The sequence below is a fragment of the Alexandromys fortis genome, unplaced genomic scaffold, assembly GCF_014885135.2.
Source record: "Alexandromys fortis isolate MF-2015 unplaced genomic scaffold, M_Fortis_MF-2015_v1.1 scaffold_103, whole genome shotgun sequence".
NCBI classification, from domain to species: Eukaryota; Metazoa; Chordata; class Mammalia; order Rodentia; family Cricetidae; genus Alexandromys; species Alexandromys fortis.
In genome coordinates this window covers 323,997-346,838 of record NW_026067978.1, presented here as the reverse complement: position 1 = coordinate 346,838, position 22,842 = coordinate 323,997, and the positions used below count along the sequence as shown (strand labels likewise).

The window sequence follows — 22,842 nt, the reverse complement described above, 5'->3', positions numbered from 1 at the left end:
GGAGGCCGCGCTGAGGGCCTCGGGTGACCCTAGCACCCCGTATCATGGAAGCCAAGATTCGGCTCCTTCCTCCGGGCGACCTTGGATTTAGGGGCTTCCTCCGGCTCATTATCCCTCTTTGGGAGGCCGGGGATGTTAGTGTGGTATGAGGTGTACGGAGGGGATGACAGACTGCCGTGTGCCCCCCGGAAGCGAGGGACACTTGAGATGCCCGCCCGGTAACCGGAACCGTACGCAGTCCGGACTCGCGCGCGTTCTAAAATGAGGACAAAGCCCGCCCGGATCTAGAGCGCGCGCGCGGCGGCAGCCAATAAAATGCCAGGACAATGGTGAGTGGCGGTTGGCTCCAGCCAATGAAAATATTTTTTGTTACGAGGTGGTCCCCGGCTCCGGCATTATAAAGAGCTCCACGAGTTGGCATTGTCAGGCGGTGGCACCGCGCGGGACGGAGTGGAGGTGTCTTTTGCGGTCAGTGTGCGGCGGCGGCCGAGCGGTGCGACACCGTCGGTGGACGCGGACGAGTCCCCGGGGGTGCGAGCGTGAGCGCGGCCAAGCCCGCGGAACCTTCCGCGGCGTCTTCGGCGGCGAGGTGAGCGGCCGGGCCGCGGGCGGTGGGCGGGAGCTCGGGGAGTGCCGCGGGGGCCTGACGTGCCGTCGCCGCTCGTTGCAGGAGCCGCTGCGGCCTGGCCGACCATGTCGGACGCGGCTGAGGAGCAGCCCATGGAAACGACGGGCGCCACCGAGAACGGACACGAGGCCGCCCCCGAAGGCGAGGCCCCGGTCGAGTCCGGCGCCGGAGCAGCGGCCCCCGCAACCCCGGCCGCGTCTGGGGGCGGGACCACGGCCACCCCGAGCGGGAACCAGAACGGCGCCGAGGGCGATCAGATTAACGCCAGCAAGAACGAGGAGGATGCGGGGTAGGTGCGGCCGCGGGCCATCGGGCCGCCGCCTTTGTTCCGGGGCAGCCTTTTGTTGGCGCCACGCGGCGGGGGGAGGGGCGGGTGCCCGCCGAGCGGTGCCGGGCGCGCTCGCCCTGCAGGCCCAGGCGCGGTTACGCGCATTGGAGTTTGCAGGAGTTTGCGGGGTGGACTTTGCGGGCGCCCTGGGCTGCCCGCGCGGGGTTTAGGCTGCAGCGGGCCTCGGGGCGGGAGGCCCCGGAAGAGGAAAAGCGGCCGACCTCGACTCGGGCGGCGGGCGCTGCGTCTGGGCTGCGTGGGCGGAGTTGGCGCGCGGCAGGCCCGGCCTAGCTTGCCTCGGGTCGAGAGGCGGAGTCACGGCCTGAACCCTGGGGCGCTCTCGGCCCCAGGAAACCCAGAGTTCCTCGGGACCGGTTCTTTGGAGGCGGGGAAGAACGGAAAGGAGCGTGTTTAGACTCAGGCGTGCGGGACCCGCTCATTTAAACTTGTGATAGGTCACGGGGCATGTTGACCTTAACTTTTCCCACACAGTGTGTCTACATCAGCTGTGAATCCTTGAGTTGCAATTGCCGAGTAACACCTGGGGATTAACTTGAAAGGCGGCGCGGTCGCAGACTGGCCCATGGGACGGTGGCTTCACAAGCCAGGAAAGCGTATCCGGGTCAGGCTTTTCTAAAAAGGTGTAAAAATCACAACCATTTTCCAAAATTTGTGGTCGTTTCCCTTTCAGAAAAATGTTCGTTGGTGGACTGAGCTGGGATACCAGCAAGAAAGATTTAAAGGATTACTTTACTAAGTTTGGAGAGGTCGTTGACTGTACAATTAAAATGGATCCGAACACTGGGCGATCAAGAGGGTTTGGGTTTATCCTATTTAAAGATTCTTCGAGTGTGGAGAAGGTAAGCTGGCTGTTTAGCAGCAGTCTGCTAGGATTGAGTTTTAAGGAACTCGTGTGCAGTGTTTGATAGGGACAAAGAGCTTAAGATCCTGCTTTGAGGGATAGTGCAGATGAAGTAGGGTATATATTGTGAGGGAGTGATTCTGGAGGAGTACAGTTCATCTGTCCCTCCCCCTCCCCAAAGACAGGGTTTCTCTGTAGCTTTGCAGCCTGTCCTGGAACTCTGTAGACCAGGCTGGCTTCAAACTCAAAGATCTGGCTGGCTGCCTCCTGAGCGCTACTATTTTAAAAGCTTAGCAGGGCAGCTACCTGGACAGGAACTAGAGTCCTGCCTCCTGCTCTCCTCTATCACTTATTTTATATGCCTGTTCACGGGCTTGATGCTAATTTTACTATGGGGATTATAAATCCAAGATTACAGTGAAGATACATGTTTTTATACAGTTTTAATAGGACCTCAGATCCTGAATCTTAGGTGTGTGTGCCTGATTCATCCAGGGTAGAGAGGCTTTCAGCACTAGATTATCCTGTGTTCTTTATGAAAGGTGGTGGGTCTTAAGTTGGACTGCTGGCTAGGAAGAGTGAGTGTAGAGCATGACAGGCTGCTGGGGTTGGCTTGTAGTGTTCAGGTGGTTATTGGTATGGGATGTTTGTAGAAAGTTGGGTTAGGAAGTCAGTTGGGCTTAGCTCCAGAGAAATTAAGCCCATTTTGTGTACTTCCTTAGAACCTGACATGATTCTGTTTTACACAGGTCTTAGACCAGAAGGAGCACAGGCTGGATGGTCGTGTCATTGACCCTAAAAAGGCTATGGCTATGAAGAAGGATCCTGTTAAGAAAATCTTTGTGGGAGGTCTGAACCCTGAAGCCACAGAGGAAAAGATCAGAGAATACTTTGGCCAGTTTGGGGAGGTGAGTATGGGCTTTGGCCCAGCCTGACTAGAGTATTAGTAGGGTTTTCTCTCTTAGTCTTTCCTTACTTGGGCTTATATTTCTGGGCACCAGAGGTTTAAACCTGAGCTTTATGTTTTTACAGATTGAAGCCATTGAGCTTCCAATAGATCCCAAATTGAACAAAAGACGGGGTTTTGTTTTTATTACATTTAAAGAGGAAGACCCTGTGAAGAAAGTTCTGGAGAAAAAGTTTCATACTGTCAGTGGAAGCAAGGTAAGGTGCCTCACTTGCTTTTGGCTCTTGGAGGTGTAGATTAGGTTGGGCCACCTATAAAAGCCCCTTCTAGATTAGTAAGACTTCACTGTTTCTCTATGCTTCACATTGCTGATTAAAACAGAGGGAGCTGGACTGGAAACAGCTGGTTCAGTGACTAAGAGCACTGACTCTTAAGACATGGTCCATCCATAGCACTCATGTTGGCTGACAGACCGCCTGTAGCTACAATTCAAGGTCTGATGGTCTCTGGCATCCGTAGACACCATATTTTAAATGCACAAGGTGCGTTAATAAAAACTGAAATGTGTTTAAGGAGGCAAAGAGGAAGCCAGGTTTCTGTGACTAGTCAGAGCTGCTGACTAGGTTTTTTTTTTTTTTTTTGTTTTATAGTTTTTATTTTTTGAGACGGGTTTCTCTGTTACAGCTCTGGCTGTCCTGGACCTCACTTCACAGACCAGGCTGGCCTTGAACAGGATTAAAGGCCTGTGCCTCTGCCACCATCGCCAGGCCTGACAAGATTCTTTGGTGCCCGATAGTGTGCCATACAGTCCAGGGGTTATGAAACTTGCAGTGAAATTTTTCCTGCTCCAGAGCTTGTCCCATTTGGGTGTGCTTTAGTCAACCCAAAGACTAAAAGCTCCTTGGGATTCTGGAAACTGATTGGAGTCATGTTTAGTGGAGTAATAGATTTTCAAGTTGTTTTGGATAGAAGGTGTGGCGCTGAGTGTAAGTTACTACTGGAATGGCAGCGGATAAGGTAGGGCGAGACTCCAGGAAGTTTATTTCTCTTGTTGGGAGATTTAAAAGCTTGGTTTGGGATTCTTAGTTTTCCCAGTAGACACTGACATTTTTCTTTTTCTGGTGTGCCCTAGTGTGAAGTAGTAGGAAGATCCTTGAGCCCTCTGGTAGTGAAAACTGCTGCCTTAGATAGAAATATTCAAATTAAATTACTCAGTGTCTTTTTTTCCCCCCTTTTAGGTAGGTTTTTCTTTTCTTTTTTCGGTGTAGCCCTGGGAATCTCTAGACTAGGTTGGCTTTGAACTCACTGGCTTGTCTCTGCCTCCTGGGTGATGGTATTAAAGGTGTGTACCACCTGCCCAGTTTACTCAGTGTTTTTAATTCAGTAAGATAAAATATAAGTAAGGCACATCATGGTAGGAGATATGCATCCTCTGACCCCCCCCCCCCCCTTTTGACAGTATTTCACTGCTGCCCTGTCAGGACAGGAGCTCCCTCTATAACATGGTCTCAAACTTCTGCCTCCAAGTGAGCTGGGATTAAAGGCATGCATCATGCCTAGCTCATTTTTTTTTTTATGGGAGTGTGTTAGGACTGGCTTTAGAAATATACATCCCCTTCAAAGTTTTCAGGTATAAAAGTGAGTCTGAGTCCTGTTCATATTTAGATGTGAAGCTGAAGCTCATCTCTCAAAGGGCCAATGCTTAGGGAGGGTGGCAGGCAGTATGGCTTTAAACAAAGCCTTACACTGGCTTTATCTGTTAGGTGGTCAGCTTTCCATCCTGTTGTATTTGAGTAGGTTGAGTTTCTTCTGTAAAAAAGAATAAAAAAGCTTAGTACCCATAAAGCTTCTCCAGTTGACCACCCCCAAATTCTTGGTTTTAGCTGTGGTTCTAGAAGCTTTCAGGTCAGGTGTGACCTGCCTACATCTGAGTATTGGCTGTATAGTAGAGGTCTTTGCAGCAGCCTAACCCTGAACTGTCCCACAGGACTTGACCTAGTGTCCTCTTGGCTTTTAGTGTGAAATCAAGGTTGCCCAGCCCAAAGAGGTCTATCAGCAACAGCAGTATGGCTCTGGGGGACGAGGAAACCGCAATCGAGGGAACCGAGGCAGTGGTGGAGGTGGAGGTAAGTGGAAGCTGGATGAAGACTTTCCCTGCCTGCAAGGAGCTTTCTGTGCCTGTCTTGGGGATTGCCTCTTGATGTTCTGTGCAGTAGGGTGGGCGGCTGGGTGTGAAGTGGGTACAGCTCAGGGATAGGAATGAGTGGTTTCCTGGGTGGAGGCTGTGTGCTTGTGCTGCTGTGGCTCATGGCTCCACGGAATGAAAGAGCCCTATCTTTCTCATTGTGCAGTTTGGGGCTCCAGGCCAAGGGGGCGTTTGCATTGCACTGGGAGAATGATGGGGGCACAGTGGATTGTGCTTAGCTTTGTGACTGTCCTGGGTCTTGGTACACAACATACCTGAGGGCAGAAAGGCAAAGCTGTGCCAGGCGCTTAGCTCCTTCCATCCCAGGCCCCTCTAACTCCAAAGCCTGAACTGCATCTTTTTCAAGGCAAAGCTACCAGGGGAGGGTGGAGGTGACCAGAGAGTGATTTGAGTGAGTGTGAGTAAGCTTCTATTCTCCAAGTGAAGTTACCTCCTGGATTGCAAGGCTTGGGCCTAGGGCCCTCTCTACCAGAACAGTAGCCTCTTGGCTTCTACCCGAGCTGCCAAAGTAACCCCGCCACCCAAAGGGCAGGATTTCCTCCATCCTAGCTCCTGCGTGTGCTAAATGGTCCATGGGCCCCTGTGCCCTGCTCCCCCCACAGGTCAGAGTCAGAGTTGGAATCAGGGCTACGGGAACTACTGGAACCAGGGCTACGGCTACCAGCAGGGCTACGGGCCCGGCTATGGCGGCTACGACTACTCGCCCTATGGCTATTACGGCTACGGCCCCGGCTACGACTACAGTAAGTAGGAGAGGGAGGCCCCATCTACTTCCTCCTAGGGGAGGCAGGTCAGATAGTGCAGGGGCCACTGGCAGCAGGGGCTTTGGAGTCAGACAGGCCTGGTTCCAGACACTGGAGCTACCACATGGAGCTCCATTCTAATTCAGCTTTCTCAGTAAGGTGTGAGAAGCTGGTGTTGCTGCGCAGAGGATGTGACAAGCGCCTGGCACTGGGTAAAATGTACAGTTAAGTAGTAGCCGCAACATTGTTTTTACTCCTAGGTCAGGGTAGTACAAATTACGGGAAGAGCCAGCGACGTGGTGGCCATCAGAATAACTACAAGCCATACTGAGAAGCAGCAGGAGCGGCCGACAGACGACCGCACACGCATTGTTTGGACGCGGAGTGAACACAATTATGTACCAAATTTAACTTGGCAAACTTTTATGGCCTGTCCCATGTGCATCTTATTTAAAATTTCCCCCAGAAATCACTCTCCTGTTTGCTATTCCAGAGCTCTAGTTGTAGGCAGCGTGTGGCGTCGCAGAGGCCAGAGCGGCATTAGGGGGCTGATTTTATTACCAGGTTACCCTGTACTAGATTGGAGGGTCTCTTTCCCGCTGTCGCTCTGCAGCCTGGACCTGTGGACCCTGGTTGTAAAGAGTAAACTGTATCTTAGGAAACCAGTGTCACCTTTTTCACCTTTTAATTTTATATTATTTGTGTCATACATTTCCAGTAATGGAAGTGTTAATTTTACTGTACTTTTTGGTACCTTTTGGGAATCTAATGTATTGTAAGGTATTTTACACGTGTCCTGATTTTGCCACGACCTGGATATTGAAGCTATCCAAGCTTTTGAAATAAAAATTAAAAAACCCCCATGCCTGGGTGAGAGTGGGATGATGCTCTGTGAGACCTTGCCCAGTGTTGGAGGTGCCAGATAATCTACTCTGCGACTGGGGTCTCCTGTAGCAGGGGTCCTTCAGCTGTTCTCACCTGACCTTCTCAACTACCATTTTGTTCTCAGCCTTCATAGCTAGAGGACATCTTATCACGTTTATGTTCCAGATCCTTAGTTTCTGTTCAGTTATCCAGCAGATGAAAGTTGAAGTATTGGGGAATCTCTGGGGACAAACAAGTCCCGCTTACCTGAAAGGTGCTTGACTGAGTTGGGCGGGATCGTCAGTGTTTTACAACTTCTTACTTTTTCTTCCATGTCTAGAAAAAAAAGACCACAGATGACTACAGATATGTCCTACATGAGTCCCCACTCTGCTACCTTCAGTTCCTAGGATGCTTGAGATGATAGTTCAGAGGTTGGGACCACTTGTCTAGCCAGGCTTATGCCCCACCATTTAATCCCTAACACAAATGGTACCAGGTGTGAACCCAGAGCAGTTCTGTTTCTAATTAAGTCTCTAACCGTGTTTTATACACATAGAACTCTTAGAGCTGTACCAGTTTGAAACATCCATTAGGGATTAGACTAATGAACCGGTTATCACTTAACTGACAGGGATAGAGGTTCCTTGTTGGTTTTTGTCTGTTGAGATCTGGGCCCTGTAAAACAACCGCTTTGGTGCCTAGTCATTTAGTTTGGTAGTTTCGCTACAAAAATTGAGGGAAACCTTGGGGTGCTTTTAACCTTTGATTTTAGACGTTATGGGGAGAATTTCATTGCAGTCAGGCATTCATTTTATTCTCTTAAGCAGCTTAGGGTATCCCCTAGTTTAAAGATGAAATATTTAGGGTATGCATAAGCATGGGTTTTTCCTGGAACTCTGGGCTGTGATTAAAGGTAGGTACCACTGCTGCCTGACCCAATGTGAGGACTTTTTAATATTTTTTAAATAAAGGCAGCCTAGGATTGTTTTGAGTGTGATCTCTCCCACCCATCAAGTGCTGACATCATAGGTGGTTGCCACCATGTCCAGCCCTACATCATGCTTTTGAGCTGAAGATGGTTTGGCTTGTTACCTGTTCCTTGTACACGCTGGGGAGGCTCTATCTACGATGTTGAGGATCAAAGCCAGGGCCTGATGTGATGCTAGACGAGTTGTACCAGGCTTACCTGTTAAAATGTCATCTATCTTTGCTACTACATGCTGTGCGTTGTCTAGGCTGAAGCACATTGGAGGCTTGAACTTGAGGACATTCCTCCCAGGGCCATCAGTGCTCAGTAAAATGTAGTTCTCCTTCAGCCTGTAAGAAAAAGATACTTCACAGTTTTCATTCTGGAGATAACCCTGATGGCACTCAACCATACCTTAAGTCTGACAAAATTAGTCCCCACCACTGTACTGCTGACTGTAGCTCTGGCTGTCCTGGGACTTGGGTCAGACCATGCTAGCCTTCAGCTTACAGTAAGCCTCCCTGTTCCCTGAGTACTGAGATTAAGATGTTACACCATCTTTTAGCTCTACAAGGTTTTATTAAGTTGCCCAGCCTGTCCTTGAAGCCTTTAAAGGCTCTAACTATAATCCAGCTACCACCTCACTGTACTCACCCAGCCCATTGCCTCTACCTGGTTCAGGTGCTGATTACTTGATGGCATTTGTTTTGATTTCCCAGTTTTTGTCCAAGACAAATGTTAGGTCAGGGCCACGCCCAGCCCTGCTTAGGGCGACAACAGTTAACACTATCCTGAGCTGGGTAATGTCACCTGTGACAGTATACAATTGTGGAGTAGATAACCCTGCCTGGGGCCCATTACTGTTGAGTAGGTAAATTAACATGTTTTACAATGTGAATAAAGGCAGATTCAAACCCAGGGTTTTTCTGTGCTGCTACAGGCTTTCAGCCAAGGATTAGGGCCCAGACAACTGGAGGCTCATTGCTATATAGGGTTACTGGGATCCATAGTGCTTTCTATTTGGGGAAGGCAGACTTATTTCAGGAAAAAAATTACCTGGAGACCAAGTATTCAGCCTCTTCAGTTGCTGGTGTCCTCAGGGTCTCATCTTTGATCAGATCCACACCGATGAAGAGCCCAGAGCCCCTGAAGGAGGTGACATCTTTACAGCCATGGTCCTTGCCTCTCTGCCCTGGCCTCAGCCACCCCCTTCACCCTGGAGATGGTGTGGGGTGGAGAAAGCTGGGGATCTTCAGAATCCCAGTTCCTTCTAGATAGTGGATGTAGACATTTTTTTTATCCCAAGGTTGAAAGATGGAACAAAGCTGAACCAATAGATATTTGGTTAGTCATGCCTGTTGCTCCCAGAACCGTACCTGACATCTCCAATGATAGGATGCTTGGCTTTCTGTTGGTTGAGGTGCTCCATTAGGAAACTGCCCACATTAGCGGCATGAGCCTGGAGCTGCTCTGTTTTCAAGACATCCAGGACTGCCAGCCCCACAGCACAGGACACTGGGTTGCCACCAAACTGAACCAAGGGACAGTAATATCAGGTGCTTTGTCAAATGGACCATCATCCCATGGAATTGCCACAAAAACAACTGGGAAGGTCAAAGGCCTAAAGCTTTCAACACTTTGGGCCGTCCTCTATGATACTGGCGTCTTGCAGGTCTTCAACCCAGGCCAGGTATAAGGTAAGCAAGAGACTTAGAACTGATCCAGCTCCTCCCCTGATCTCAGCACCAGGCATGTACATGGTATACAAAGACACGGGTAAGATAACAGAAATTTTTTGGAAAAAAACAAACAAGCAGAAATGGGGAATGGCTCACATGCTAAGAGTTGTGCCTAAGCTGGGCAGTGGTGGTGCACACCTTTATTCCCAGCAGTAGGGAGGCAGAGGCAGGCAGATTTCTGAGTTTGAGGTCAGCTTGGTCTACAGAGCTAATTCCAGAACCGCCAAGGTTATGCAAAAGAAGCTGTCTTGAAGAGTTCCTAGCAAACTGGAAGCCTTGAGTTTAGTCGTTAGCACTAGAAAAAATAAGGGGTGGTGGCTCATGTCTGTAATCTCAGTATCTGGAAGTTAGAGGAGAATCAGGTCTCCTATATGGAGTTAAAGGTCAGCTTGGGCTAAATGAGACCTTTCAAAAAAAATATTGGGATTGGGAAGATGAATAGTGGGTAAGAACACTTGCTGCTGTAAACATGTGGGCATAAATTAATCCCCAGCATTGATGTAAAAGGCTGGGCAGAACTGCACGTGTCTAATCCTGGCAGTGGAGGTGAGGCAGTGGGGGACAGGAGGAAGCATTGAGCACCCTCTCCCGGCCTTCACCCACGTGCATGCATACCACACAAAAACAAGATGACTTGTAAGGTGCTACTGAGATTGCCTGATGAGGAAGGTGAGAGGATCACCTCCACAACGTGGTCCTCTGACCTGTATGTGGTCAGCAACACAGATATCCCCCTCCAGTGCCAAAATTAAACCTGTGGAAATTCCTTTAAAATACAACTTTGAGGAGACAGGCACAAGAGGATTTGAAAAAGCTGCAAGAATCTGATAGGTTAAAATGGACTGTATTTGTCTCTCATATTGCTGAAATCATAACTTCTATTACGATGGCTGGATGTTAGTGGCTCATGCCTTTCCCCAGCACTAGGCAGAGGCTAGTGGTGGTGGCTGCACACGCCTTTAATCCCAGCACTCGGAGGCAGAGGCAGGTGGATCTCTTGAGTTCAAGGCCAACCTGGTCTACAGGGCAAGTTCCAGGCCAGGCTCCAAGGCAACGGAGAAACCCTGTCTTGAAAAACAAAACAAAAAAGAGTCCAGCCTGATCTACAGAGCGAGTTCCAGGACAGCCATGGCTATGCAGAGGGAATAGAACTGTTGGAGTAACATTTAAATGTCAGTAACATTTGAGCAAAAGCAGGTGGGCAGGGCTGCAGTGGCGCACGCCTTTAATCCCAGCACACATTTGGGAGGCAGGCGGATCTCTGTGTTTGAGACCAGCCTGGTCTATAAGAGCTAGTTCCAGGACAGGCTCCAAAGCTACAGAGAAACCCTGTTTTGAAAATCCTAAAAAAAAAAAAAAAACCTTTAAAAAAAAGGAAAAAAAAAAAAGGCAGGTCTACATAGTTCCAGTCCAACTAGGGCTGTATTGTGAGACTGTTTCAAAAAGTTTCTGTGTATGCAGGTGCATGTCCATATGGGTGCAGAGGTCAACCCAACCTTGGATGTGGTGGATGTTCTTAGAAGACATCCATCTTGTTTTTTGAGACAATCTTTCACTAGGATCTGGAGCTGGCCAGTTAGACAATGCTGGCTCTATAGTAATCCCAGGATAACAGGTCTGCCACTAAACCTGATTTTTTTATATGGGGTCTAGAGATTGGACTTGGTCCTCATGTTTACAGGGCAAACGACATTATGTACTGAACTATCTTGTCAGTCCCCCCTTTTTACTGTGTGGGAGGAGACAAGGGATATAGCTTAGTGGCAGAGTATTTGCGCTCCAGCACTGCCTGGGTCTATAAAGACGTCTTTTATGGTGCTGGGATGAAACCAAGGGCCTGCTAAACATTGCTCTAGCACTGAGCTATATACTTCCACCCCACAAACATGACTGTAGACAGATAAATATAAGCATTCCCATACACTGGACAACATGCTTAAATGCCTTATATGTATTCAATTGTATTTCAAGTCCCTCTTACCCAGGATGTTAAGACAGCTATTTTTACATAGGTTCTTTTTTTTTTTTTTTTTTTTTTGAGATTAAGCAGTCTTTCTTAAGTAAAAGCAACAACCATCAAAAATTAGACAAACTGGATCATCTAAAATGTGATTTTTACTTTGATTTATTTTTTGAGGTAGGGCTTCACAGTGTAGCCGTAGCTGGCCTTTAACTCACTGTTATATAGACTAGGCTGGTTTGAATTCAGCAGTCTGTTTGCCTCTGCCTCCTAAGTGCTGGAATTAAAGGCATGCACCACCACGCCTGGATTCATATAAAATTATAAAAATTTTTGGGTCAGTGAGCTGTCCAGGGAGCTCAGTAGGTAAGAGCCAGATGTGCAAGTCTGATGCCCTGAGCTTGGTCCCTGGAATCCAGATACCAAGTAGCACAGAGGTGCATGTTGTTAATCTCAGAACTCCCAGAACCCAGGAGGCATAAGCAGGAGGATGTTGATTTTGAAGCTAGCCAGGTCTCTCAAAACCAAAACAGATGATTGATAATTTATGTTTCTGTGGTTTCTTGTAAGTCTATAAAGGAAGTGAAGACCACTGCCTACTGGAGGAACGTGTTCGCAGTATACACTTCTGGCAGGACACTAACCTCAACCTAGGTGTGTGTGCTTGCATGGGTATCTCTCACACAGAAACACCTTTAGATAAGAAGGGCCTTATCTACAAGCCCAGAGTTTGATCCCTGGGACTCACATTGGTAGGAGAGAACCATTCCTGCAAGGTGTTCTCCTTTGTGCTCACACAAGATACATGAAGTCAATCTATTCAAACTTTAAAACACATGGGAATACTTCACAAAATATGAATTTGGGGAACAGCATATCAAAACCACATGGATCACCATTTTACATTTCCTTCGACTGGCAAAATTTAAGTGTTGATGAGAAGTAGAGCACAGAAGTGAACTCCTGTAATCCTGGCCCTCAGCTGGGATCAGAAGACTGCCATCAGTTCTAAGTCAGATGGATTACGTATTCAGTACCAGGCCAGCTAGGGCTTTTCACAGTAAGACCCTCTCACAAACAACAAACCCCAAACAATACACTGCTGGTGAAGCTCTTTTGACCTGTGAATTACTTTGGAAAGCATGACATTATCTTTTAAAGTTTAGTATGGACACACCCTCTGGCCCAGCAATTCTACTTCAGGGTTAATTTGTAACTGGTCTTTGTGCACATGGAAAACAGACTGTTAAGAATTTTCAGTCGGCAGTGTTGGTGCACACCTTTAATCCCAGCACTAGGGAGGCAGAGACAGGCGGATCTCCTGGTCTACAAGAGCTAGTTCAGGGCAGGCTCCAAAGCTACAGAGAAACTGTCTCAAAAAACAAAACCAACCAACCAACCAACCAACCAACCAACCAACCAACCAACCAACCAACCAACCAACTAAAGAATCTTCGTTGGTAGTACTGTTTACAGAAGACACAGGGAAGAGCCTCAGAGCACATCGACAGACGTGCACGAGCCAAGTATGGATGTTGTAAAGCAGGGAAATGAGTGACAATATGGGCGGTTCTTGGTAGGGTCCGGGGAAGAATGCAGACTCCCTAGAGTTAATGTGCATTATGATAGGGTTCAAGTAAAGCCAAAAAGCAACTAGAACAAACATGGTTTCAGAATCACCAGTGAAGGGACAAACATCAGGATAGATGAAAGGAGAGTCAGGATCCTCATTTTTTTATCTGAGGTGATGGCATTTCATGGGTTTATAAGTAACCAAATTGGGCTGGTAAGATAGCTTAGTGGGTTAAGGTACCTGCCATTAAACCTGGTGGACTGAATTGGATTCCCAGAACTCACGATGGAAGCAAATGACCCTTAAGGTTGTCTTCGGACCTCCACACATGTTAGCTGCAAATACACTCATACAAATAAATGTAAAAACCTTAACAAAAATAGCCAAGTAATCAGCTAACTAGAGGAGGGCTATCCAGAGAGAACAAGAGCTGAATTTAGTTTATGTACTAGAAGAGCCAGGGTCAGACCCCATTGGGCAACAACCCTCCCTCAGCAGCTGGCTAACTGCTGCTCTTGACCCTCAGCCCTGTGTCTGCTTCTTCCCTGGAGAGTCCCTTCTCCCAGCGTCCACCAAGCTAGGCTCTCTCTCCAGTGTCTCAAGTCTAGGGGTGGTTCTTGACCAGGGCGGAGGGTGTTTGTCATGTGGACAGAGTAAAATCTGCTGACAGCACCAATGCGGACGTCACTTCTCTTGCTCACACTGACCTTCGTTGCCTAGCTGACATCTTGCCAAATGCTGACTTCCTTAAAAATTCAAGTGGCTTATTGTGGAAATCCAAAAAACAGTTATGAGTACCCAAGTCCGTTCCTGCTCCTGGCCAGACCCAGTCTCGGGACTCCACCTTTTTCTCTACACTGACGGCCAAAGGTTTTTCCAAAGGGTACTTTAGACCTCATGTCTCCACGAAGGGAACCCTTCCTTGGGAGTCAGGTGTAGCTCAGTGGCAAAGCATTTGCATAGCACTGATAGGCTTGGATCTGATCACTGAAGGAAAGGGTTCTTGCATTCTGTGTTTTATACAACCTTATCTGTGACAGCATTTGGATTAACATTAATTTTGAAAGTGTTTTACAACACTAAAAAAATCTGACCTGGGCCAGGTGAGGCAGCACACACCTTTGATTCCATCACTTGAGAGGCAGAGGCAGAGGCAGGTGGATCTCAGTGAGTTTAAGGCCAGTTTGGTCTACAGTAAATCCAGCTTGTTCTACATAGGGAATGCTAGGCTAGTCAGGGCTACACAGTGAGTCTCTGTCTATCTCTGTTTGTCTGTCTCTGTGTCTTTCTGTGTTTCTCTCTCTCTCTCTCTCTCTCTCTCTCTCACACACACACACACACACACACCAAACAAACAAAAACCCTGACATGTAGCTCTTGGAGGATGGCATTTTAGAAATCTGTGTTGTACAGAGTGGAAGGCCTGAAGCCTTCACCGACTATGGACTGAGTGGCAGCTCATAGAGCCCTTGGCATGCAGAGTTACTCACCGTATTGAAGTATTCTACACCAGTGGCTTCAAATGCCCTTGACACAGCTTGGGTAGTGGCCACACAGGCAACAGGGTGACCATTGCCGATGCACTTCCCCATGGTGACAATGTCAGGGACGAAGTTTTCCCCCTCCAGCTGGAAGGCCCAAAAGTGCTTGCCTACTCGGCCAAAACCAACCTGGATCTCATCTGCGACAAAGAGCCCTCCGGCCTTGCGAATATGCCTGTGGAGGACAGATGGCAGACAGGGCTGTGGTGAGAGAGACCAGGGGTTGGAAGTCCTGGGCCTTTACTTTGGGCAAATGGCTGGCCTTCTCTGGGTCATTATTTCTTTAAGGGTTTGTTTCAGAAACTTCAGGCAGGGAGGCCAGGTTGTAGTTGGAATTTAGAATAGAATTAAAAAAAAATGAATTAATTAAAAAATGAAAAGCCTGCCCTCCCTTGGGCAGAGCCGGCCCTCTACTCACTCTGCCACCTGGGAGAAGTAGCCAGCAGGGGGAATGATCTGCCCACCCACACTGGGCAGAGACTCAGCGAAGAAGGCAGCGAGCTGTGGATGAGACAGAGTTCAGTGTGCCTCGCTAATATTGGCAGTGCCCCTTCCTTTGGGTGTTATGTCACATCCGAGGGGGTAACTCACCCCACCCCCTTGATGCCTCCATCCCCTTCTACTTGGGCTTGCTCCAGTCAGCTATATTCACTTACAAACCTCCTCCCACCTCATAAGTCTTTCTTCTTGGTCCCCATGTGGTGACCAGCAACAGTCTCAGCTCAGAACAAAAACATGGCTTCATTCTTACCTACACCCTCTTTTATTTTTATTTTTTTTTATTTATTAAAGATTTCTGTCTCTTCCCCACCGTCGCCTCCCCTTTCCCTCCCCCTCCCCCAATCAAGTCCCCCTCCCTCGTCAGCCCAAAGAGCAATCAGGGTTCTCTGCCCTGTGGGAAGTCCAAGGACCACCCTCCTCCATCCAGGTCTAGTAAGGTGAGCATCCAAACTGCCTAGGCTCCCACAAAGCCAATACGCTACACCCTCTTTTAATGTGTCTTGCTGACACCCATTGTCTCATGGCTGTCACATGAGTCCACTTGTTGTCCCAGCTACCGCAGATGCTGTTGTACGGGATACCTCTTCCTGTCTCTCATAGTGCCTTCAGGAGGATGCTTCAACCCAGACACCGAGGTCATCTCTGTCCTGCTTAAAACCCTTTGCCCAAGCATGTTTTCCCTACTGTGTCTTATCCTCTCTCTCTCTCTCTCTCTCTCTCTCTCTCTCTCTCTCTCTCTCTCTCTCTCTCTCTCTCGTTTTTGAGGGAGGCTTTGTCTGTATAGCCCTGGCTGTCCTAGAATGAACTCTGTAGACCCTTAAACTCAGAGATCTGCCCACCTCTGCCTCCCAGTGTGGGATTAAAGGTGTGAGCTATTATGATCAATACCACAGGTTCTTTTTTTGTTTGTTTTTCGAGACAGGGTTTCTCTCTGGTTTTGGAGCCAGCCCTGGAACTAGCTCTTGTAGACCAGGCTGGTCTCGAACCCACAGAGATCCGCCTGCCTCTGCCTCCCGAGTGCTGGGATTAAAGGTGTGCGCCATCACCGCCCGGCAACACCACAGGTTCTTTTGAAGTGTTTGTGGTGCATCAGAGCCCCTCAGCTGGTTCTGCAAACCTCTCAGGCATCACAGCCTACCTTTTTCCTAAACACTCTTTGGTTTGCTGGTCACTCCTTCAGTTTTATAGAGCCCAGTTGCTAGCACTGTGGGCCTTGTTCTCCCAGGGTATACACTCCCACTTGCCTCTCCACAGAATCCCTATCCACTCTCCTGGGAGGCAGCCTCATGGTCCCTGTCTTTAGGCTGTCCCAGTGAATTATATCTGGCATGCAACCTAAGACAGAGAACAGCCCAGTCCTCGGGTCTCCTCTCCTTCTATGTTGAGGTCCCTGGGTAAATTCCAGGCATATGGGTCCTGCCTGCTTGTCTAGGTCCATCTGACAACCTGCTCTGCCTGGCCTCCGTCATGTGGTCCTCATCTGTGCAGCTGCCTGTTCAGTTAGCTCTTCCTCTCCTGACTCCTACCCTACTTGGAATGCTAAATCTTACCTTTTACTATGTAACTCCATAGTAACTTCCTCTAAGGAGCCTCCTTAGATCCACACTGCTCCAGCCTGGGTCCCGGGATCCCTACTCTCTCCATTGTATTAAAACTAGGCTGGACATTAACAAGCCTCAGCCCCTCTTCACACTAGATTCTCAAACCAAAATCAGGGTCTCATTTTGCTCCTTTTTTCAGTACTGGAATTGAGTTCATGTCTCTCACACACATACTAGGTAAGCACAGAGCTACATTCTCACCACACCCCCTTTTTCTTTGAGATGGGGACTCAGTTCTAGCCCTGATTGGCCTGTAACTCCCTAGTTAGGCCACACTGGCCTCAAACTCAAATCTATCTGATTCTGCCTCCTGAGAGCTGGGATTAAAGATGTGAACTACCACACCACGCTGCCCATCTTTTCTTTTTTACTTTGTAAAAAATTCCAGGGCTGGAGGGATGGCTCAGTGGTGGCTGCTCTTCCAGAGGTCCTGAATTCAATCCTCAGCACCCACGTGGTGACTCACAACCATCTATAACTCTAGTCCCTGGGGACCCAACGTTCTCTTCTAACCCCCAAGGGCACTGCACACACGGTGCACAAACATACATGTAGGCAAAACACCCATACACACAAAATACTAAAATAATTTAAAAAATTAAAATTATTTTGTATAGAGTTTCATTAAGTTGCTCAGGGTGACCCTGATATATAGTTCAGGTAGCTAGAATAACACCTGTGCCACCAGGCCTGGGGCTCGTTCTACTCTCACACCGTCTGGGCTCTCAGCATCTTGTCACAGCGGACTTGACATCCTCTGGACTGATGTGGGTGTGGTTACCTTCCTGCCCTTCTCCTGTGCGATGCTGATCACTTGCTTCACCTCACTGGCATAGGCCTCTGCTGGATTGGGGTGGTCCTCCCGGTAGGGGCCCCGGTAGGTGTCTGGGAGAGGAGCCTGCAGGGAGAGACACTGCCATGTCATCCGGGCTTGGGGGTGGAAACTGACCTGGTGCTAATGGGAGCGTGCATACCACATGGACCCATTCCTTCTGGCCATCCAGGGCTCGGAACTTGTAGGGACTGATGTCGATCAAGGAGCTCAGGTGACCGTGATAAGCACTAGGGAGAAGGAGGATGTGGGCTTAGGCATGTTGGCATTTACTCCCTGGACCAGCCTTAGCCACTGTCTACCACTTTTGAAGACAAAACACGGGGAAGCCCATCTTTCTTCCTCAGGTACCAAGTCCTTGAGCTGGGGATGGGTGCAGGCTTGGAGTGACTTCCTGCAAGGCTAATAACTGGCATGCCACAATTCTAGACACCTGCCCACTCTGGGTTCAGTTTTCTCCTCTTTAAAGTGGGGGCATAGGATTACAGTACATCTTAAACATTAACAGGTCTCTGATGGCCTTTGGTCTCTAGAGCAGTCAGCTGAGCCTCCAGATGATGTGTGGCTGCTTTCCTTCCCCAGCTGCTGTTCTCTCAGAAAGCTGGGTGAAAACGACCTCCAGGAAAGCGTCACTGTGGTCTGGCTTTCTTGCTACACTGGCTTCCCGTGATCCTGTATCTTCCACTTCCCCACTTAAGGTCTCAAAGCCAGAGCCTCGCTGACCCCTAGAGGCTTGTGGAGCCCAGGCTCTGGAGAAGCAGGGCTGTGTGAGTTACACTTACTGGTCTAATACCACCACATCCTGGTGTCCTGTGCACTGGCGAGCCAGTCTTAAGGCCAGGTCGTTGGCTTCTGACCTGTGACAGAAAATATGGGCATGACTTGGAACATCACCTAAGCGCTTCCCTTGAAGAAGGAATCCTTCCAGCATTGAGAGCATTCTCAGGACACCAGTCCCTTGGCAACATCTAGTGCCTTCTGTGCCTCAGAGCAGGGAGAAAACAGGAGGTGCACTCTTAAAACTTAAATCATGATGCACCTGTTGTTTGTTTCTCTGGCTGTCCTGGAACTTACTCTGTAGACTAGGCTGTCCTCGATCTCATAGAGATATGCCTGCCTCTGCTGTCTGATTGCTGGGATTAAAGGCGTGTGCCATCACTGCCCTGCTCTGATCTATCTTGAAAGTCAAACAATGAGGCACAGTGATCATTTCTGTGTCAACACTGGGCTCAGGCTGCTCTGCTGAGGAAGACCTGCATGAGGGTGTTATGGGGTAAAATGTGTTCTCCTAAAACTACTACATTGAAGCCCAAATCATAGGACCTCAGAATGACCTGTTTTTCTGTTTTTTGGTTTTTTGAGACAGGGCTTTTGTGTAGCTTTGGAGCCTGTCTTGGAACTAGCTCTTGTAGATCAGACTGGCCTCAAACTCAAAGAGATTCACCTGCCTCTGCCTCCTGAGTGCTGGGACTAAAGGCTGCATCACCACCACTTGGAGGGAGACAAGGCCTTTAAACAGGTTAGTTAAAGGAAGCCTGTTGGCAACCCCAGCCCAATCTGATTGATGTCCATATGAGAAATGGTGTTGATACACAGAGATACCGGGGCATTTGCACAGACCCTATGAGGTGGATTCACGAAGATACCGGGGCATTTGCACAGACCCTGTGAGGTGGATTCACAAAGATACAGGGCATTTGCACAGACCCTGTGAGGTGGGTGGGAAGACAGTCATGTGTTAGGTAGAGCGAGGCCTCAGAGGACACGGACCCTACTGACATGATGGTCTTGGACTTCTGTCCTCCAGAACTTTGAGAACAGACATTATTTTTACTTTCTTTTTGAGATAGGATCTTTCTACATATCCCTGACTGTCCTGGAACTCTGGGTGGACGAGGCTAAACTCAAACTCTGACATCCCCTGCCTCAGCCTCTCAAGTGCTAGGATTAAAGGCACCACCATGTGTGGTTTTAATTAATTGTTTAACCTCCAAGCCTACAACCTTTTTGTTATGGTTACCCTAACCATCAACACAGCGGGGTCAGTGAGATAGCAGCAAAGAGGTATGTTCAGGCAACCGAGGGAAGGAAGCTGGGGCAGAGGAGTGAAGAGATGTGAAGGGTCATGCTTCCAGGACTGAGGAGGAGACTGTCTATCTCCTCAGCAGCATTTGAGATGGGAGTGAGGAGGCCCTGCAGGCTGCCTGGGTGAGAGCCATGGGCATGAGCTAAGAGAGATCCTGGGGCAGATTAGGGCAGATTGCAGGTATGGTTTCTTCCAAGCACACACAGGTGAGTATGTGGATGGTGTATGTGTTTGGGGGAAGGCAGCATCAGGGAGAACCGTGCTGTGATCTCACACAGGCACTGGTAGAAGGCAATTCTATTTCATTACTGGCCTTGAACTCATAGAGATCTGCCTGCCTCTGCCTCCCTGGGACTAAACGTGTGTGCCAGTATGCCCAGGAGAAGGCAGTTCGTGGTTGTTTTTGGATCGGTGAAGTTGGAGATGACTGTCAGATGTCACATGGCCACTTATAACCTTAAGTGGAACACATAGGAGGCATCTGGGTTTTTAAAAAATCCTTTTTTTTTTCCCCCAATTATATGAATGTATGTCTGTGGGGTGGGTTTGTTTGTGCAGTGCCAAAGGAGTCCAGAAGAGGGCACTGAGGGTTACAGGTGGCTGTGAACCACCTGATGTGGGTGCTGGGAATGGAACTTCTGCAGGAGCATCAAGTGTTGTTCTTAACCACTGAGCCATCTCTTCAGCCCCCTCCCTTTATTTTAATTAAAACGCATTTTATGTATGGGTATTTTGCCTGTATGCGCGTTTGTCACCATATATGTGCCTGGTATCTCTGAAATTGCCCATTGGATTCTTTACTGCAGTTACAGAGAGTGTGAGTAGCCACATAGGTGCTAGGAATCAAACCCAGGTCCTTGCTGGGCGGTGGTGGCACACACCTTTAATTCCAGCCCTATGGAGGACAAGGCAGGTGGATCTCTAAAGTTCGAGGCCAGCCTGGTCTACATTGTGAGTTCCAGGACAGCCAGGGATGTTACATTGAGAAATTCTGTCTTGAAAAAGAAAACAAACCTACAACCCCCCCCCCAACCAAAAAAAAAAAAACCAATAAACCAACCAAAGAAAAAACAATGAAAACAACATCAAAATAAACAAAAACAAATCCAAAACACCCCCCTCCCCCAACAAAAACTCAGGTCCCCTGGAAAAGTAGACACTGTTAACTGCTAAGCTATCTGTCCAGCTCCAACATCTGTGTTTGTGATGCAGATTTTTGAGTCCCCAGCACAAGGATGACATTTAATTCCAAGCATATAGATGAGATGACAGAGGGGAAAAAAGGAGTGGGACCTGCCCTGAACAGAGGAGGGGTGGGACCTGCCCCATGAACAGAGGAGGGGTGGGACCTGCCTTGAACAGAGGAGGGGTGGGACCTGCCCTGAACAGAACAGAGGAGGGGTGGGACCTGCCCTGAACAGAACAGAGGAGGGGTGGGACCTGCCCCATGAACAGAGGAAGGGAGGGACCTGCCCCATGAACAGAGGAGGGGAGGGACCTGCCCCATGAACAGAGGAGGGGAGGGACCTGCCCCATGAACAGAGGAGTGGGACCTGCCCTAGCAAACAGTGGCGCTGGCAGCTGGTAGACACCAGAGCCTGTAAACACAAGGAGAAAGCATCTCAGGAAGAATGACTGCTAAGCTCTGCAGGAGACGGGAGATTGTAAGTGGCAATGCTAACTGTGCTTGTTCCTGTAGGCAGATGCTGTTTGTCGGACAGGTGGTAAGCATGTTCCTGGTTCTGTCCTCACGGCCACTCCCACCACTAGCCTCTCTCGTTCTCCCCAGCAGGACAGCATCACCTTCCTGATTAAAGCCCTTTACGGGGGCGGGGCTGGAGAGATGGCTCAGCTGGTCAGAGCAGGGGCTGCTCTTGTAGAAGACCTGGTTTCAGGCCCCACGTGGACGCTCACAACTGGCAGTTCCAGGAGATCTGAAACCACCTGGCCTCCACGGGCATCAGACACGCACATGATGCATAGACATATGCAGGCAAACACTCATACTAAAAACACACACTGAACACTCACACGTATTAACAACAAACATCAAAAGCAGTAATCACTACCAGGAAAAAACAAACAAATCAACCCTCACCCCAAGTCCCTAGCTTTCTAGTGGTCCTAAGATAAACATAGCTTCCCTCACTTGGCTAAGGGACCGCTCACTCCTTCCTCTTTTGGGTCACTAAACATGCCTTGCCCCTTCATGTTACAGGGCCTTTGCCCAGGCTGTGCCAGGTGGTAATCAACCCTGATAAGAACCCTTCCTTCTCCCTTAAGCTGCCACTTTGGGAGCTCTAAGCATCTACCCAGAAGCAGTCAAGTCAGGCCCCATCACTCTGTACTCTCCCTCCAGAAAGGACCCCCTCCACAATTTCACATTTCTCTGAAGAACATTTGATGACCCTTAAGCTTGCTGAATCACATCTGAGGGCTGAATCCGTGAGGAAGAAATAAAGAAGTCCATTACTTCACTAAGCCCCAGTGTGTCTGGAAGGGAGGGGATGGTGTCTTCTACAGAGGAAGTACCAGGAGCCAACATAAAGGCTTCAGAGTCTACAACCAGGAAGGTTAGAAGCCTCTCCCTGAAGTGGGTTCTACAGTGTGGCACCCACATGGGTGATTTTCTCTAGACATGTTTTCAACAGGGCACATTGGTCACACAGTTCACTTACCCAGAATTCAGGAAATAAAACACAGAGAGCTCCTCCGGCAGGGTCTCCGACAGCCTCTGGGCATAGTCCACAATGTTGTCGTGAAGGTATCGGCTGTTGGTGTTGAGCATCAGGTTCTGTTCGTGTGCGGCTTGGACCACGGTGGGATGGCAGTGACCAACTGCAAGAGGGCCACCTCCATCATCAGCCAGCCCCACCAGATCCCCCTCAGCTCTGTCTGCAAACCCACGCAGGGGAGACGAAGTTAACGGAGGCAGGTGCAAAGCGGGGGAAGCACAGAGATGATGTTCTGGAATGGAAAGCCTTGAGAGACAGTCCAGCAGAAGGAGAAACGTTCTCCGGAAAAACCAATGTGTTTAGAGAGGTGTCTTGAGACCTCTGGCTGGAGGGGAACGGTCAGAGGGTCAGGGATAGTAACAGAACAGAGTTAGTGAGCGCTTACCACGTGTCAAGCATTGCCAAAGCAATTTAATAGTATTAACAATTATCCAAAACACCCGAGTCAGACTAGATGCTTCGCCAGCTGAGTCTTGTCTATTGTCCAATGAGCAACAAGGCTCAGAGGACTAAGTAACTTCTGCCCCTCCCCCTCGCCCCTCCCCCCCCCCAGGACAGGTTCTCTCTGCAAAGCTGATTGTCTTGGCCTTTAACTCACAGATTCACCTGCCTCTGTCTCGTGAGTGCTGGGAGAGTCTTGGATTTTAACCTCTCTCTGCTTCCAATGTGCCTTTTAATTCAAAGCCTGCCTTTCCAACATCAGCTCTGGTGGCCCCAGTTGGCTAAATGCGTACTTCAGTTTTCCGTAGTCCGAGTGTCTCCCCCC

General features: G+C 49.0%; 2 protein-coding genes across 9 annotated transcripts in view; one reads left to right on the top strand and one right to left on the bottom strand.

Moving 5' to 3' along the window:
- The first annotated feature begins 421 nt into the window (after nucleotides 1–421).
- Nucleotides 422–6,537, top strand: Hnrnpab (heterogeneous nuclear ribonucleoprotein A/B). 2 transcript variants are annotated; one of them, XM_050157609.1, is made up of 8 exons: nucleotides 422–589; nucleotides 671–917; nucleotides 1,648–1,816; nucleotides 2,568–2,726; nucleotides 2,851–2,982; nucleotides 4,743–4,851; nucleotides 5,534–5,674; nucleotides 5,935–6,537. In XM_050157609.1, exons 2-8 carry the CDS (start codon nucleotides 694–696, stop codon nucleotides 6,003–6,005), a joined length of 1,005 nt encoding a protein of 334 aa, XP_050013566.1. In that variant the 5' UTR covers nucleotides 422–589; nucleotides 671–693; the 3' UTR covers nucleotides 6,006–6,537. The 2 variants fall into 2 exon arrangements, with proteins under 2 accessions (XP_050013566.1, XP_050013567.1); XM_050157610.1 differs by lacking the exon at nucleotides 5,534–5,674.
- The window catches only part of Phykpl (5-phosphohydroxy-L-lysine phospho-lyase), a 20,769-nt gene continuing 1,264 nt past the window's right edge, over nucleotides 3,338–22,842 (bottom strand). For 5 of the 7 annotated variants that reach the window (XM_050157602.1, XM_050157604.1, XM_050157600.1 and 2 more), the window contains 11 exons: nucleotides 22,020–22,179; nucleotides 18,038–18,112; nucleotides 17,398–17,485; nucleotides 17,205–17,321; nucleotides 14,740–14,822; nucleotides 14,271–14,496; nucleotides 8,885–9,039; nucleotides 8,565–8,654; nucleotides 7,728–7,858; nucleotides 6,806–6,874; nucleotides 3,338–4,534 (listed from right to left, as the gene is read on the bottom strand). In XM_050157602.1, coding sequence (XP_050013559.1) covers nucleotides 4,485–4,534; nucleotides 6,806–6,874; nucleotides 7,728–7,858; nucleotides 8,565–8,654; nucleotides 8,885–9,039; nucleotides 14,271–14,496; nucleotides 14,740–14,822; nucleotides 17,205–17,321; nucleotides 17,398–17,485; nucleotides 18,038–18,112; nucleotides 22,020–22,179 — 1,244 coding nt within the window. In that variant the 3' untranslated portion in view covers nucleotides 3,338–4,484. The other 2 variants (XM_050157605.1, XM_050157603.1) reach the window with 2 other exon arrangements.